The sequence below is a fragment of the Mesoplodon densirostris genome, chromosome 18 (assembly GCF_025265405.1).
Source record: "Mesoplodon densirostris isolate mMesDen1 chromosome 18, mMesDen1 primary haplotype, whole genome shotgun sequence".
Taxonomy (NCBI): Eukaryota; Metazoa; Chordata; class Mammalia; order Artiodactyla; family Ziphiidae; genus Mesoplodon; species Mesoplodon densirostris.
In genome coordinates, this window is record NC_082678.1 from 6,699,339 (window position 1) to 6,717,928 (window position 18,590).

At 42.1% G+C, this 18,590-nt stretch overlaps 1 protein-coding gene across 4 annotated transcripts in view; it reads right to left on the bottom strand.

Annotated features, from left to right (window-relative positions):
- The window catches only part of STAT3 (signal transducer and activator of transcription 3), a 61,246-nt gene that overhangs the window by 30,193 nt on the left and 12,463 nt on the right, over window positions 1-18,590 (bottom strand). For all 4 annotated transcript variants that reach the window (XM_060082445.1, XM_060082443.1, XM_060082444.1 and 1 more), the window contains exon 2: window positions 849-999. In XM_060082445.1, coding sequence (XP_059938428.1) covers window positions 849-999 — 151 coding nt within the window. The remainder of the gene's footprint in view (window positions 1-848; window positions 1,000-18,590) is intronic.

Sequence of the window (18,590 nt, forward strand, 5' to 3'; positions counted from 1 at the left end):
GAATCACCTCTCTGGCCCCTTACCAAATTCTGGAAAAACTAGGTCAGGGGCCTGAATTAAACCAAAATAATAGGTGGATCTGAATACATTAAAGCGAAGGAGGGACTTCCCTGGTGGCCCAGTGGGTAAGACTCCATGCTCCCACTGCAGGGGGCCCAGGTTCAATCCCTGGTCGGGGAACAGATCCCGCATGCTGCAACTAAAGATCCCGTGTGCCGCAACTAAGACCCGGAGCAGCCAAAATAAATAAATAATAAAATAAATAAATATCAAAAAAAAAAAAGTGAAGGAAATAGTTGTTGGGATTCTGTACCATTATCTCCTCTATGAACGAGTCTATTTCTCTGACTCTGTGTTTCTTTCCCTTAATGAAAGGGGAATCAGAAGTACGAACCCAAACTTTTCCCTGCGACAGAATTCTCATTCAGATAAAAAAAATTCACTTCGCTGTGCGGCAGAAACTAACACAACACTGTAAAGCAATTATACTCCAATAAAAAAATCTATATATCTATATATCTATATATATCTATAGCATGTCCCTGAAGTGTCAGGACACACAGAGCATCTCATCAAGCAAATGAGATTAAAGTCAGGCTTCAAAACATCTACCACCAAGCAGGCTCCTTCAATGTGCCAAAAGACAGCTGCCCAGATGCCCTTCTAATGTAGAAAATGTTGTTACAGGACTAAAATGACCTCTCTATCTTCTGTTCTCTTTTATCCCATCACCTGTACCCATAAGCTTTTCAATGAAATAGTTAGCAAAGAGTTAACTTAGAGCAGATCATGTCTCTTGTCTCAAACTAAAACCTAACAATTCGGGGAGTTTCTCAAGAAGGACTTACCAATCTTGACTCTCGATCCAAGGGGCCAGAAACTGCCGTAGCTCCATCGGGAAGCTGTCACTGTACAGCTGATGAAGCTGCTCCAAGTACCGTGTGTCCAGCTGCTGTAGCTGATTCCATTGGGCCATTCTGCTGGAATCAGGGGTCACAACTGCAAACCGAAGGTTTATATGGTCACTACAAGCCCCAGTAAGGGGAAACAATCTATCCAACACAGGCATCGGGTCTGTGATTGGGGATAAAAGGTTCTTTGGAAAGGATCTTCCATGTTTCTCCCAGTTCAGAACAATACATATACATTCAAATCTCTACCTCTGGAACCACACCGCAGCTTCTTTCTCCTAAACCAGGATGACAATGTGGGCATGATGTCACGTTCTAGAATCCATTATCTCTCAGAGGTATGTGAAGCTGAGAAACTACTTAACTTCCAGATTTCCATTTCCTCCTCTATCAAACAGAGGTCATAATTCCCACCCCTCAGGGTTACTGAGATAGTATTTCTTGAGCACCCAGCCCAGTGTCTAGCACACAACAGATGCTCAACAGATGTGAGTTCCTTTCTTTCCACTTTACACTCCTTTTAGGTGGACTGGGAGGTAGAAACACAATAAACCTAAGTTTGATCTTTAAGAACAAAATGTGGGATATGGGTGTTCAGGGAAGGCAGAGAGCTAATTCCAAGACTACAGGTTTAAACACATAAGCAAGGACCTGCCTGGGATTCTCCCACTCAAAAAAAAAAAGAGTAATTTTGTTTCTAAAATTCCTCAGTCTGGGATGAGAAAGAAGAGAAGCTAAAAACCAGGCATTCTGGTTGTCCCCAGGTTCATAAACACCCCAGGGAAATGCTCAAGGAGAAGCCAAGCCAGCCAACCACCTTGAGTCCTCTTTCTGAATAGCTTGGGGTCATGGAAATAGCAATACAGACCAAGTAGTCTTAAGAAGCTGTAAAAAAGAACTATGAGTAGGAGTCAAAGACTAAAGTATATATGGATCAAAGTATATTGAGATGGTTCTCTGGGACAGTGAGAACATTTACGGAAAGGTAGAATACATACAAATACGTACACTTTACTAGAGTGCTTGATTTATTTCTTGGAGAAGGCATGAATAAACACCTAATTACTGGTCCTTTCATAAAAAGGACTGGGCGAACTGGTGACAAAACCGACAGGTCTTGTGTTCTCAGAGCAGCAAGTTAAATGATCACCAAGCTGTTCAGAATCTGGGGTCCTTACAGAATCCAAGAGGGCTGTGCTGCTGTTCTCCTTCTCTTTCTTGGGGGGACAGAAACAGCATACACCCTTGCTACTGCAAAGATGGCATCAATTGATCAAGCTTTCAAGCACATATTCAGGAAAGCAGGGTCAGTCCCCTCATGTCAGTCTTTAATTGAACAATTAAAAATCTAAGGCAGGGACTTCCCTGGTGGCGCAGTGGTTAAGAATCTGCCTGCCAATGCAGGGGACACGGGTTCAATCCCTGGTCTGGGAAGATCCCACATGCCACGGAGCAACTAAGCCTGTGCGCCACAACTACTGAGCCTGAGCTCTAGAGCCCGAGAGCCACACTACTGAGTCTACCTGCCACAACTACTGAAGCCCGTGTGCCTAGAGCCCGTGCTCCGCAACAAGAGAAGCCACCACAGCGAGAAGCCCGCGCACCACAACGAACAGTAGCCCCCGCTCGCCACAGCTAGAGAAAGCCCGCGTGCAGCAACGAAGACCCAACACAGCCAAAAATCAATCAATCAATTAATTAATTTAAAAAAAAATACTGGGCTTCCCTGGTGGCGCAGTGGTTGAGAGTCCGCCTGCCGATGAAGGGGACACGGGTTCGTGCCCCGGTCCGGGAAGATCCCACATGCCGCGGAGCGGCTGGGCCCGTGAGCCATGGCTGCTGAGCCTGCGCGTCCGGAGCCTGTGCTCCGCGGCGGGAGAGGCCACAGCAGTGAGAGGCCCGCGAACCGCAAAAAAAAAAAAAAAAAAAAAAACGAAGGCAGCACCATCCAATAGCGATCTAATACAAGCCACATATGTAATCTTAAATTTTCTAGGCGCCATATTTAAAAAGTAAAAAGAAAGAGGTAAAATTAACTTTAATAATACATTTTCTTTAACCTAATATAACCAAAATGTTATCATCTTAACATGTGATCATACAAAAACTATTAATGAGATACTTTACATTCTTCTTTTTGTACTAAGTTTTCTAAACCAGTGTATGCTTTACACTTATGCCACAGATCTAAAGTATTTCCCTCCTCAAGTACCAAGGGCTTAAGTTCCACCGGTGAAAAAGTTCAGTAAAGCAGGGCCTCCCTGGTGGCGCAGTGGTTGAGAGTCCGCCTGCCGATGCAGGGGATACGGGTTCGTGCCCCGATCTGGGAGGATCCCATATGCCGCGGAGCGGCTGGGCCCGTGAGCCATGGCCGCTGAGCCTGCGCGTCCGGAGCCTGTGCTCCGCAACGGGAGAGGCCACGACAGTGAGAGGCCCGCATACCGCAAAAAGAAAAAAAAAAAAAAGTTCAGTAAAGCAAAGAGATGAGAATGTCAGGAGGAGGTATTTGCCCCAGTCAGGCCAATATGTTTCCATAAATAAACTAAATCTTCCAACAACATTAGAGGGGAATAAGTTAAGTTTCCTAGGTGCTTGGGATTTTTTTAAACAATGTCTTAGGCACCTCCCGAGCATTTTCAGCTACCACTCTCTTGCAGTCGCACCCCCAGCCCCCCATCTCCACCCCCAAGATTAACCTGCCACAGGACCAATGCGATGCTACCTGGGCAGTGGTACATGTATGCTAAACACTGGCTAATGAAAGCAGTAACTGAAGCTCATGCTACACGCTGAAGCATTGTAACCATGTCGAATTTTACTCTCAACAGGAAATCAAAGGCCTACAACCACTATGGAGAACGGTATGGAGGTCCCTTAAAAAACTAAAAATAGAACTACCATATGATCCAGCAATCCCACTCCTGGGCACAGACCTGGAGAAAACCATACTCGAAAAGATACATGCACCCCAGTGTTCACTGCAGCACTGTTTACTATAGCCAAGACATGGAAGCAACCTCCATGTCCATCGACAGAGGAATGGATAAAGATGTGGTATATATATACAATGGAATTACACAGCCATAAAAAAGAATGAAATAATGTCATTTGCAGCAACATGGAGGGACCTAGAGATTATCATACTAAGTGAAGTCAGACAGAGAAAGACAAATATATGATATCACTCATATGTGTAATCTAATTTTTTAAAATGATACAAATGAACTTATTTACAAAATAGAAACAGACACAGATTTGGAAAACAAACTTATGGTTACTAAAAGGGAAACGTGGAGGGGAGGGATAAATTAGGTATTTGGGATTAACATACACGCACTACTATATATAAAATAGATAACCAACAAGGACCTACTGTATAGCACAGGGAACTCTACTCAGTATTCTATAATAACCTATATGGATAAAGAATCTGAAAAAGAATAAATATATGTAGAACTGAATCACTTTGCTATACACCTGAAACTAACACAACATTGTAAGTCAACCCTACTCCAATAAAATTAAAAAAAAAAAAGAAATCAAAGGCCATTAGAACTCTCTTACAATATTCACATTAGGGCCAAGTTAAAAATCTGCCTCAACCATAAAAAGGAACGAAATTGGGTCATTTGTACAGACGTGGGTGGACCTAGAGACTGTCATACAGAGTGAAGTAAGTCAGAAAGAGAAAAACAAATATCATATATTAACACATATTTGTGGAATCTAGAAAAATGGTACAGACGAACCAGTTTGCAAGGCAGAAATAGAGACAAAGATGTAGAGAACAAACGTATGGACACCAGGGGGGAAAGGGCAGGTGGGATGAATTGGGAGATTAGGATTAACATAGAAACACTAACATGTATAAAACAGGTAACTAATGAGAACCTGCTGTATAGCCCAGGGAACCCTACTTCACTGTGCTGTACAGTAGAAACTAACACAACATTGTAAAACAACCACACCCCAATTAAAAAAAAAAAATCTGCCTCCTAGGCTAAAAGCATCAGGATCTGCCTTGTGTTTCTCAGGACTTGATTTGCATAGACATCTGCGTAATATGCCAATTTATGTAGATTCTACTGCATGTGAATGTAGGAAACTCCAGACCCACATAATTCAATACAGTAGTCAGTAGCCATATGTGGTTACTGAGCACTTGAAATGTGGCTGGTTTCAAACTGAAATACACTGTAAAATATACACTGGATTTTGAAGACTTAGTACAAAAAAAGAGTAAAATATCTCGCTAATATTGAAATGTTAATATTCTAGATATATTGGATTAAATTATATATATATATATACTTTACTTATATATGTGTGTGTATATATACATACATATATATAAATATATATATATATATCATATATATATATTTTTGGCCACGCCACACAGCTTGCAGGATCTTAGTTCCCTGACCAGGGATTGAACCTGGGCCCCGGCAGTGAAAGTGCCCAGTCCTAACCACTGGACCTCCAGGGAATTCCCCAAATAAAACATATTATTAAGATGAATTTCACCCATCTCTTTTTACTTCTTTTAATGTGGCTATTAGGAACTTTAACATTACATATGTGACTTGCATTCTATTTTTATTGGACACTACTGCTCTAGATTAGGTAACCCAAAAGCCGTGTTCTAATAAAGGATTTAAAGAAATAGACACCTACTTTTCATAATAAACTCCCGTGTTATAAATCAATTAAAAAATAGACTGATAGGGCTTCCCTGGTGGTGCAGTGGTTGAGAGTCCGCCTGCCGATGCAGGGGACACAGGTTCGTGCCCCGGTCCGGGAAGATCCCACACGCCGCGGAGCGGCTGGGCCCGTGAGCCATGGCCGCTGAGCCTGCGCGTCCGGAGCCTGTGCTCCGCAACGGGAGAGGCCACAGCAGTGAGAGGCCCACATACCGCATTAAAAAAAAAAAAAGAAAAAAAATAGACTAATTATTTAATTGCTGATCTTGGATACAAATGTAGAGCCATCACAGTCTGCTCCCTGAAGTTCCAAATTAAAACTATAAAACAGCATCACACTATACCTGCTCAATTATGGATTAACAATGTAGTCATGCATGAATATTTGCATTTTCAAACTCATATACCATTAAAAACTTACAAGTTTTTGAAAATTTGCCAATTTGTTTCTAGTCCATTACTCAGAGAGTTTTTGTTGTTTTGGTTTTAGTTAGTTTTCGTAAGTAGTATAATAATCGGGCTATTTCTTAAACCAGAAACCAGCTAACAGTATTTTCCATAAAATTAAGGGACCAAAAATGACTGATGTTATGTTCTACTTCTCAGTCTAATCACTGTAGGTAATACTTAATAGCTATTCTATATTTTTTTAAAAATCATTCTAAATTAAAGCCAAAGAGCAGGTAGTATTTTCAAGGAGAACATGGGCAAACAGTCAGTGATTTCCTTACCGGCTGCTTCGCTACAAACCATATTTAACTAACAGGAACCACAGGGCAATCAGACCAATTGCTCTTCATAAGAACCCTAGATTCTCAAGAGATCAAAAGTCAAATTGTCTAGGAAAACCATTGCCAACTGGCTTTGTGGTAATTGTCTTACTGGAAAAAAACTTTTTTTAAGCCCACTTTGTTTCACAATCTAAATTCTGGTTTTTCAAATTACAAGTTAATCTGAAGGACTCTACTAAATTCTAACTGAAGTATTTCTTATCTGTGGAATAATTCTAAGCCTGACCTAATAACCACTTTCACTGAACTCCAGAACGCAGAGAGCGATTTGTACAACAACGTGAGTGCCCAGCACCATTCTGGGTGCAGAGGAGAGAAGTCAATTCATTCCATACAGTGGCTGGCTTAGGGCAATACATTCTCTTAATTCTCTCCAGGCGTTTACTCAGTTTAAGGTTCGCAGATAGTAAATGTTGGCAGATAAAGGAAAGGTGAGTGTGATCCTGTTTTCTACAACCGAAAAGAAAAGAACAACAAAAATGAAACAGCAAGTCACCAAAGACTTTCTGGACTTTTCAAAACAGGAATTTCTCATCCTCTTGGGGATAACTTACGAACAAGAAGTCATAAGGCAAATGACAACTGTCTAATGGGGAACTTAATACTGTAAAGATCACAAAAAAGGTCTGTCCAAGTCACAGTTCTCATTTATACACTTCAATCTAAAGAAAACAAGGGATGTGTTGAGAACCACAAGTCAAGACGACTTACAAAAGGCTTCATTACATCATTCCATAAAACATCTCTTTAAATTAACACCTGTTCTTCACATGCAGGCACCAGTGGATTTACAACAGGGGTGAGTGAGTCAGGGGTGAAAGTGAGAGGGACGAAAACCAGGTGGATACAATAATCCAGAACAGAAAGCAATCTAAAGATAATTTCTGTTCTACCTTGCAATAAGTCCCAAGATTTTTCTTTGGGTGTTAGCCATACTCTATATTAGAAATACCTACATTTAAAATAGAACATATTTATTCATACTTGTATATTATCTGTTGCCTACACTAAGCTCCTCTTTGCCGTCAGGAAAGGTCCAGTGACTAAGGCAACCAAAGTATAAAATAACATAGAAATGGTACTAATTTCTACTGAAACCAGTCCTTTTAAGAAGATGTTTTTGGGACTTCCTTGGTGGTGCAGTGGTTAAGAATCCACCTACCAATGCACGGGACACGGGTTTGAGCCCTGGTCCAGGAAGATCCCACATGCTGTGGAGCAACTAAGCCCGTGCACCACAACTACTGAGCCCGTGTGCCACAACTACTGAATCCCGCGCACCTAGAGCCCGTGCTCTGCAACAAGAGAAGCCACCATGATGAGAAGCCTGCACACTGCAACAAAGAGTAGTCCCCGCTCGCTGCAACTAGAGAAAGCCCGCAAGCTGCAGTGAAGACCCAATGCAGCCAAAAATAAAATTAAATTAAATTAATTAATTTTTTAAAAAATCTGCGCTTCCACTGCAGGGGGCATGGGTTCAATCCCTGGTCGGGGAACTAAGATCCCACATGCCTCATGGTATGGCCTAAGGAAAAAAAAAAAGTAATAATGTTCACTGTGGAAGATTTGGAGAAATACAAAAACAAAAACCAAAAGATAAAATCACCCATATCGTATCATCACACTATCTAGAACTACAATTGACATGTTGGACATGTTGATATAATTCCTCTTAATCTATCTCAGGGTATGTATATATATATTTTTATTTCTTTCTGGAAGTTAGGATCATAGGATTTTTACAGCTTTCTATTCCCTTTTAACTCTTATTTTATAGTAAACATGTTCTATACAACGGGATGTCTGTTTAAAGCCCAGAGAACAACTGTTTGGTTTCTATTAGTGTTTTCAATATAATCCTGAAAATTCCATTAAGGGTCACAGAATTTATTTATAATTATAAGCTCCAATTTTTTTGTTCTTGCCATACCACATTCCAAAAATAATATGAGGTAACTGCAAACTCCTTAAATTAGGGAGGAGAAAAAAATGAGAAAAACTAAAAGGCAATTAATGCTAGACAAAGACACTCAATCTTCATGACATTTTCACTGTTGGATTAAAGGTGTAACGGATGACAGGGAGTCCACATTTAAGTATTATAGCTTAACTATTTCACCATTGATAATTCCCCTAGACATTAAGACTTTGGAATTTCAAATTTAAAAAGATAATTCGAAATAAGTACACTTGTATAGTAAATATGTCATTTCCTTGCTTACAAATCCAAATAGTTCCTTTGTAAAGTTTAAGACTAGATGTTTGCCTTTAACAATAAAAAGTCTTTGCAGAGATCTAGTTTTGATTTCCTAAAAAGACAAAATATTAACACTTGAGTGCCCAATCTGAACTATCCTCATTGTAATATTCAAATATATTCAATTACAAATAATAGGATTTGCTTTAATGTCAGAAACCAACACTTCTTTGCAAAAAATGGACATTGAGATATAAGAGAACTTGAATTATAGTTCCCTACTAAGGTGGCAAAACTGAATACAAGAAAGAAGTACTAAATTACTGGGGAGCAGAACTCGGAGAAGTAAGCGAAAGAACAGTTTTAATGATACTCTGGAGCACATTCAACCCCCCAGATTCTACTATCCCTCATTCTTCTTATCTCACTTTAATTCTTGGAAAAGTTCAAGAATCTTGTGCTGAGCACATGATTTTTTCCATTCCAAATCCTGACATGTGTAAAGTCTTATCACTAGCACTACTTTTGTGTAGTTATCTAATTTAAATCCAGAAACACAGAGAATAAAATGTATCAGGTTTACAGTTAAGAGTAAGAGGTGGAGACTACCAGGAATGCTAACAGCAAAAAGGAAGGAAAACCTAGTGCCTTGATCCATGAAGGACAATCAGGATGTTAAAAACAAAACCAAAAGCACTACCCAAAATCTAGTGCTCACGCAGCTACCTCTGAGAAAAAGATTCTGAAAACTATGAATTGTCAAGGCCTCTTATTTCAAATCTAATAGTGTTATGGAGTTAAAAAACAAAAACAAAAACGGACATATTCTCCAAACTTCATTTGGGATAGGCAGCATATTTGATCACAAATATTTCAGATTAAAAGAACAAGAAAAAAAAAAAAGAACAAGAGCATAACAAACATAATTCCCTCTAAACTGAAAGTAACACAACTAGATGCGCTTTGTCAATTACTGAGTGCGAAGTTCATGGTTAAAGTTGCCTGAGAACAGGTCTGAGCTCCAGATAAAGACCACAAAAGAAACCAAATTTGAGCATCACGTGGCCCCCCACTTTGTCACACGTCCCCTCCGCCAACCAGACACGCTCCTCTGAAGTGGTGTGGTGTAAAGCCAAGGACCAAGAGATTGACCTTGGATGGGCCTGGGTGCAAGCCCTCCCTACCATTTATCAGCTGTTTGTTTGGGAGATATTACTTGACTATGTAACAGGCTTCTCCTTTAGTAAAATGGGGAAGTATCCCTCTTTTGAAGGATTGTTATATAGGTTTTAAAAAAATAACAGATGGGGCTTCCCTGGTGGCGCAGTGGTTGAGAGTCCGCCTGCTGATGCAGGGGACACGGGTTCGTGCCCCCGTCTGGGAAGATCCCACGTGCCGCGGAGTGGCTGGGTCCATGAGCCATGGCCGCTGAGCCTGCGCGTCTGGAGCCTGCGCTCCACAGCGGGAGAGGCCACAACAGTGAGAGGCCCGCGTACCACACACACAAAAAAATAAATAACAGATGTACAGCATCCCTCCTATATGTGCTGGGTACACCTCACTGCCGTATTGTTCCTTCCCCTCATGGCATCCCTTTCATCAGCATTTCTTATACTAAATCCATTTCCTCAATGCCCTGGGAAACATAGATTAATTAATCGGATTAGTCCTGTTAAATGATAAAGTCAGCTTTCCCTGCTTACATGCATTTTAATGGGTCTTTGTAACATCCTGAGGGAGGAGTTAGTAATGCTGTGATTTGGTGTGAGTGAAGGGGAGAGAGGGTTAGGTTGGTGCCCTGATCAAATATCTCCACCCATAGTTCACCTAAGGATAGCTCCAGGTCCTAAAAAGACTAAAGGTGAAAACACCAAGTGATATGCAAATGAATGAAAAAGATGAAAAATAAGAATCTTGGTTTAAGAGCAGTCCAAAGAACTAATGGTTATTGCTAATATTTATATAGCACTTACTATGTGCGAGGCACTCTTTTAAGTACTTGACATATTTCTTTATTCACTTCATCTTCACGACAACCCTATGAGATAGACACAATTTTTATACCCATTTTACAGAGGAGGAAAGTGAGGCACAGAATTTTAAGTGATTCACCCAAGGTCAGACAGGTAGTAAAGGCATCAAGCTGGAATCCTAATCCAAATAAGTCCGTTTTCAGAATTCCTGAATTTAATGTTACAGTGGGAGTCTTCATTGATTTTAAGTAATGCATGAGTCAACCATAATACCAAGCCAGCGTGATCTAATGATATTTTAACAGACACATATAGCATTTGAATGAAAGGATCTATTAGTCCAGCTGTAACTGGCCCACACCTAGTGATATTCTAATTGTATCACAATTTAAACGGTGCATTAAAAAACAAACACATTCAGGCAGGGGCAATCAGGGTGTGAGGAGTCCAAGAACTTGAACGTTTTGCCCAGGAAGAAGACTTGGGGGGCAGGAAGTGAGGTTAGGAGAGAAAAATATAAATTACGGAAGAGTGGCTTTTCAAATACTTGGAGATTTGAAAGGGTGAATCACTCCAGAATCAGGATCTGTTTTCCCACAACATCTACTCCTGGATTCTGCCCTCTGTATGCAGAGGTTCCCCACCCTGGCTGCAGATCAGAATTACAAGGGCAGATATTTTTTAAAAAATAAAATAGAAGGCTTCCCTGGTGGCGCAGTGGTTGAGAGTCCGCCTGCCGATGCAGGGGACACGGGTTCGTGCCCCGGTCTGGGAAGATCCCACATATACCGCGGAGCGGCTGGGCCCGTGAGCCATGGCCGCTGAGCCTGCGCGTCCGGAGCCTGTGCTCCGCAACGGGAGAGGCCACAACAGTGAGAGGCCCTCATACCGCAAAAAATAAACAAACAAACAAACAAACAAAATAAAATAAAATAGAGATGCCCGGGAACCAAACCAGATGCCAAATGGGAATATTGCTGAGGGTGGGAACCAGGTTTCAATACTTTAAAGCTCCTCAGACAATGCTAAGGTGTGGCCAGACTGAGAACCTTGGAACAAGAGCAGAATCAGGTCTCACCCAGGATGGACATCACAATCACCTGAGAGGCTCTGAGATGCTGGAGGCTGGTCCTTACTCTACCATGTACTGAATAATCATCCCCAAGGATGGGGTCAAGGCAGTTGTAATGAAGCAGAGTCCTGTGGACACTGCATCAGGGAACTATGGCATGAGATGAGGCTGGAGAAGGCTCTGGTGTAAGCCATAAGAAGAAACAGGGGGCTTCCCTGGTGGCGCAGTGGTTGAGAGTCCGCCTGCCGATGCAGGGGACACGGGTTTGTGCCCCGATCCGGGAAGATCCCACATGCCGTGGAGCGGCTGGGCCCGTGAGCCATGGCTGCTGAGCCTGCGTGTCCGGAGCCTGTGCTCCGCAACAGGAGAGGCCACAACAGTGAGAAGCTCGCGTACCGCAAAAAAAAAAAAAAAAAAGAAGAAACAGGAACTCTCGCCCAAGGGTAACGGGGAGTACAGTTTTAAGCAGACAAGTGACAAGTCTGTAAGCAGATGGGTTAGGGGGTCCCTGCAGAAAGTGAACCAGGAATGGCTTTCTCAACATAAGAGAAGCCATTTTGGCCTAAGCCATTTTGTGATCTACACCTGGCTGCAATGCTTGCCCTTGAACAGGTCTCAGTAATTAATGATCTTTAAGAGAACACAGGAGTGCACGAACTGAGAAAAGGCAGTCAAACAACAGCGAAGTAATAAGGCAGAGTCCTAGTTCCTCCTCAAGAGATGTACATGACAATATATCTTTGAGTTCTGCAGGAACTAAGGCCCCCATCCAGGTGAAGGATAGAACAATGATGTTGACCCTCCTGACTTCAATCAACTAAAGCTTGGACTCTGTAGACTTTTGCCCTAATTCTATGCTGAATTCCTCTCTGCCCAAGCCCCTTCATGAATATACGTGTACCCTTAGCTTAAAACTTCCCCGATTTTGCTGTTGGGGAGACACTGCTTTGGGAAAGATCCCGATGTTCTCCTTACTTGGACCTGAGCACTGTGACTCCATAACTTGCACTTGTAACCTCTATGCCAGACTGCCTGCCAGCCTGAGGACAGGAAGAGCCTGGGCTTTTGATCACCAGTGTGTCCTCCCCTTCACTCCCGCAGCATCCAGCAGGATGCCCAGCTCATAACAGATACTCAAAAAAACATATGGAATGAATAAACCACTGGTATGAATTACAGCTACACTGACTGCACCAGATTCTCCCAGGCAAGGACACTGTGTCCAGTAAGAAGTATTCTGAGAAGCAGACCAACTCTTTCAGTTTTGCTGTTTGAAAAATTCAAGGATGACCCTTCAGTGACCTTTCAATAAGAGTAAAACCACAGCAACTCTCCCAGTTCAAAAACATACACCAGGGCTTCCCTGGTGGCGCAGTAGTTAGGAGTCTGCCTGCCAATGCAGGGGACACACGTTCAAGCCCTGGTCCAGGAAGATCCCACATGCCATGGAGCAACTAAGCTCGTGTGCCACAGCTGCTGAGCCTGCACTCTACAGCCCGCGAGCCACAACTACTGAAGCCCACATGCCTAGAGCCCATGCTCCACAACAAGAGAAGCCACTGCAATGAGAAGCCCGCGCACTGCAACAAAGGGTGGCCCCACTCACCGCAACTAGAGAAAGCCCGCACACAGCAACAAAGACCCAACACAACCAAGAATAAATAAATAAAATAAATAAATTTAAATATATATATAAATAAAATTAAATTTAAAAAAACATACATACACCAGCTTCACACTGTCACACCCAAAATCTTTACCCCAGGCTAAGGCTCCCCAACTCCTCAGCCAACTTTGGCCCCTCCAGCTCCTCTCTCCAGCCTCAAGATGACTTTCAAAATGTCAAGTCAACTCATCTCCCCCTCGCCCTCGCCTCCACCCCCACAGACTTTGCTCCTTTCTCAAAGATGCTCTTGCCTAAAATGTTTTTCCCCTTGGTGGCATTATATGTCCCTTTCTTGTCTCCGCTGGAGAGGCATTCCCTAACCCTACCCATAGTCCAACCACTGCTTCAACTCGGAATGCCCACAGTACTTAGGTATGTGGCTGAGGCTTTTTTTTGGTTTTGATTCCATCTCCTCCATCTGACCCTCACATATATCATTCTGATACCAAATTTAAGACACCAAATGAGCATTTCCTTTATAGCTTCCTTTACTCACACATATAAACACCACCTCCACTGCAAAAGTTCCTACTGAACACTCACCGATGGCTACAATACTGAAAAGTATGGCACCAATACGCAACCGCATCTAGGAAAACAAGATTAGCTCTACCCTGTATGATTGGTTACCTAGAATTTGGAGGTTTTTCTAGAGAGAAGCAAAGCATCCTTCCAATGAGCTTTGAATGCTGAGGGACTCACCCTCACAGGAATCAGAGGCAAGCTACCAACTTTTACAAACAGGAGTTTAGTCTTTGAGAAACAACTGTTAAGTTGGGCAAGCAAACCATCATGTCAAAATTTCCAGGCTTAAAGGCAACAAAGGGAGGAGGAGGGCAAGCTGCTGGGAAAAAAAAAAGCCTGTAAGTACTGTTATCTTTGGTCAAAGCCCAAATAAAAGAGTCAAAAAGCATCCATTGATCTAGAATGCTATGTAAGTTAGAAATAAATTCTTTTAAGACAGACAAATAAAGCAGAGAAAGGGAACTTAAATTTCTAAATCTCAGTGTCACAGACCCACAATATAGTTCAACACTTATTGAAGAGAAGGAAGAACCTTTTCTTCAATTTATTCAGGTCACTTTCCCTGTAAGAGATATTAAGGTAATCTTGGTCACTTAGCATGGAGCACCGTATAACTGGGGCTGAGAATCCATATCCATGGATCCTGTGTTAGAACTCCTTCCTTCAAAGTAACTATGGTTTGGGGGCAGAACCTCAAATTCAAAGGGCATTTGTGGTGGTTGCCACACACATTAGAATGCCCCCAATTCTCCCATACTACTCCTGTTGGGAGAAGGGGTCTTTGTTCCCTTTCGTTGAATCTAGCTAAACCCATGACTGCTCCAACCAACAGAAGTACTGATATGCAACTATAAAGGCCTAATTCTCTCAGAAAGCTCATTTTCCAGAAACCAACCAACATCCTGTGAGAAACCCAAGGCCAGAGAGGTCACACAGAGGCAGCTGGTGTACAGTCCCAGCTGAGATCAGCCTTTGATTCATCCTGGCCCAGCCATCAGATATGTGAGTGAAGAAGCTTCCTGATGATAACTGCCCCCAGATGTTCAAGTTTTCCCAGTGAGGCCTCAGACGTTGTGGAGCAAAGACAAGCCATCTCTGCCGTGCTATCCAAATCCCTGCCCACAGAATCTGTCAGCACAATAAAATGGTTGCTGCTTTATGCTACTAAATTTCAGTTGGTTTATGGCACTTGGTGACTAGAACATTTTTACTAACATAGTGATGGAATACCATCTTGATAGAGTCCAACTTCCGTGAGAAAGGAATTTGGAGTTTTAAAGGGAAAGGCTTTGCTTTTAAAAGTCTTTCACTAGTTAATCTCTTCTTTCCTTTATGCACGCATTTTCTAAATGATTCATCCAGTCTCACTCCTTCAAAATAACATCTGACAATCCCCAAATTTACATCTCCAGCCCTAGCCTTTCCCATGAACTCGAGTCCTCTATCTCACTGCCTACTCAATATCTCCACTTGGGTGTCTAACAACATCCCAAATTTAATGTACCCCAAACTAACCCTTTCATTAAAAACCTCTCCCTGGACTTCCCTGGTGGTGCAGTGGTTAAGAATCCACCTGCCAATGCAGGAGACACGGGTTTGATCCCTGGTCCGGGAAGATCCCACATGCTACGGAGCAACTAAGCCCATGAGCCACAACTACTGAGCCTGTGCTCTGAAGCCTGTGAGCCACAACTACTGAGCCCGTGAGCCACAACTACTGAAGCCTAGAGCCCGTGCTCCACAACAAGAGAAGCCATCACAATGAGAAGCCTGCGCACCGCAACAAACAGTAGCCCCCGCTCACCGCAACTAGAGAAAGCCCGCGTGCAGCAAAGAAGACCCAACACAGCCAAAAATAAATAAATAAATTTATTTTTTTAAAAAAACCTCTCCCACCCAACTTCCCCTCCAATCTTCCCCATTTTAGCAAATGACACCTCCACTCTTGCATGTGCTCACACTAAAAGCCTTTAATATAAGCCGACTCCTCTTCCTCCTTCTCTCTGCTTCTCTCCTCCCAACATCCAATCCATTAACAAATCCTGTGGACTCTACCTTCAAAACATACCTAGAGGGCTTCCCTGGTGGCGTAGTGGTTGAGAATCTGCCTGCCAATGCAGGGGACACGGGTTCGAGCCCTGGTCTGGGAAGATCCCACATGCCGCGGAGCAACTAGGCCTGTGTGCCACAACTACTGAGCCTGCGCGTCTGCAGCCTGTGCTCCGCAACAAGAGAGGCCACGATAGTGAGAGGCCCACACACCGCGATGAAGAGTGGTCCCCACTTGCCGCAACTAGAGAAAGCCCTCGCACAGAAACCAAGACCCAAGACAGCCAAAAAATTAATTAATTAATTAATTAAAAAAACATATCTAGAATGTGAGCAATTCTCACTACCTCCACTGCGACAATCTTAATCCAAGCCACCATCAGCTCTCACCTAAACTACTGTACTAAACTCCTAACTGATGCTTGATGCTCTCACTCCTGTCCTGCTAGTCTATTCTCCACATTATAGATCTTTTCAAAATATAAGTCAGATCATTTCATTCCTCTGCTCAAAACCCACTCAGAAGAAGATCCAAACTCCCACCATGGTCCACCAGAGAGCCAGTCCATTTTGCCCTGGGTGCCTCTCTGACCTCTCCCACTGCTCATTTCTGCTTCTGGAACACACCACACCCATTTCTGCCCTAGGCCTTTTGTACCTTCTTCTCTCTCCTGGAAAGCTCTTCCCCTGGACAGCTACCTGGCTCTCTCCCTCACTTCATTCAGGTCTCTGTGCAAATGTCCCTTGACACCACTATCGAAAACAGCACATCTACCCCTGCGGAATTTTTCTTCACATACTCATCACCATCCAATACGCCATAGATTTCTTTTTTGTTTCTCTCCTCCATCACCACCTGCTAGGGATATGAGCTCCATGAGAACAGACTTTCTTCTGTTCACTGCTACTTCCCCAGTATCTAGAGAATGCTCAAATAATTGATGAATAAAGGAATGAAAATTAATAAGTTAAAAAAATCTGTAACATACTTTTAGCACAAAGACTGAAATACCGTAAGCAGCTAACTAACTTCACATAATGGCATAAGCTAGTCTTCCTTAAGCATGAGCTAATAGGTACAATAATTCATAAAAATTTTCTATAAGTGACCAAGCAGATATGTAGTTTCCCAACAGAAGAATTTATATGAAAATGTAAGCATCACAAAAATTTTCTTTTACTATAAGGCTTTTCCCATCAAGCTAAACTGTTACACAGTAGAGTTGTTACTCCTTAAATCGCAATGAGACTTTAGCTCCCTGCCACCATCTAAAAGGGGACATTACATGACATGAGCCTGTTGGTAGTACCGGAGAACTGAAGAAATTATATAACTAAATACTGACATATAGACACTGAAATGAGGTATCTCATAAAACATAAAACCACTTGGATGAGTAAGTTTATTTTGAGATATTCCCAAAGTGAAAGGTCTAAGACCCAACCTAGAATCAGTAGTAAACCTCTTTACACAGGAAATCTATTGCCTGCTTTTCAACGCTGTACCCTCAAGACACTTGGGCTCCAACTCAATAACAAAAAGCAGATAGTTGTTGTTATTGTTGTTGTTGTTTAAGAGCTCTTAAAATATATAAAATCCAACCTCTTCACTTCACAGGCGTGGAAACAGACCACTGACATGACCATTGGGAGCAACATCCAATAATCAGTCTAGTGTTGTTTCCACCACAAAACAGGGCAAGGAGTAGGTCAAGCCTTCAATTTTACAACTAGAAAAATATGACTAGAATGGTGGGGAAAAGTCTGATTACAAAGAGAAAATCTTCTATCCAGGCAGAAAAAAAGGGTCACAGTTGCTATTCTTCTGAAGAATATGTTGGGGTCTGAAAAAAAAGTTTATTACATAACTGTGACCTCAGTAGACAAAAATGCACAGAAACAAAATATATCATTTTCTCAGAGGTTTTCTTTTATTTTCTTCCTCTGTTTTATTGAGCTATAATTGACATATAACATTGTATTCATTTTAGGTATACAACACAGTGATTTGAAATATATGTATATTGTGAACTGCTTACCACAGTAAGTTTAGTTAACATCCATCACTTCACAAAGTTAGTTTTTTCTTCTTGTGATGAGAACTTTTAAGGTCTACTCTCTTCACAACTTTCAAACATACAAGGGAGTTAGTTCCCTGGTGGCCTAGTGGTTAGGATTCTATGCTTTCACTGCCATGGCCCAGGTTCAATCCTTGGTTGGGGAACTGAGATCCCCCATAGCTGTTCAGTGCAGCCAAAATTAAAAACAAAACAAAACAAACAAAAAATGAACAAACTAAAAAAAACCATACAATACAGTGTGGTTAAGTATGGTCATCATGCTATACACTACATCTCCATCTCAGAGGCTTTCTAGCCAACTTGTGACATTTAGAAGGCCACATGTAGAGGTATCAGTGGTTCACTGAACATTTGAGTGCCTCTTTCCCAGGCGCTTTGCTAAGCCCCAAGGAACACAGAATTAGAGAATTCATAGTCTCTCTGCCAGAGTGAGAGGAATGCACAGGTCCAGGGTGTACTCCTGGAAGATAACTCCAAAATAACAAGGTGAATGGTTTTCCTGGGACTTGTCCAAACTCGTCCCTCCTGTCAAGGAAGAAACAGTTTTGAAAGAAAGGCAGACAAATAACAAGGTAATTACATGGAAATGGAGTGGTGCTATACTTTACAAGGTACACTGGCT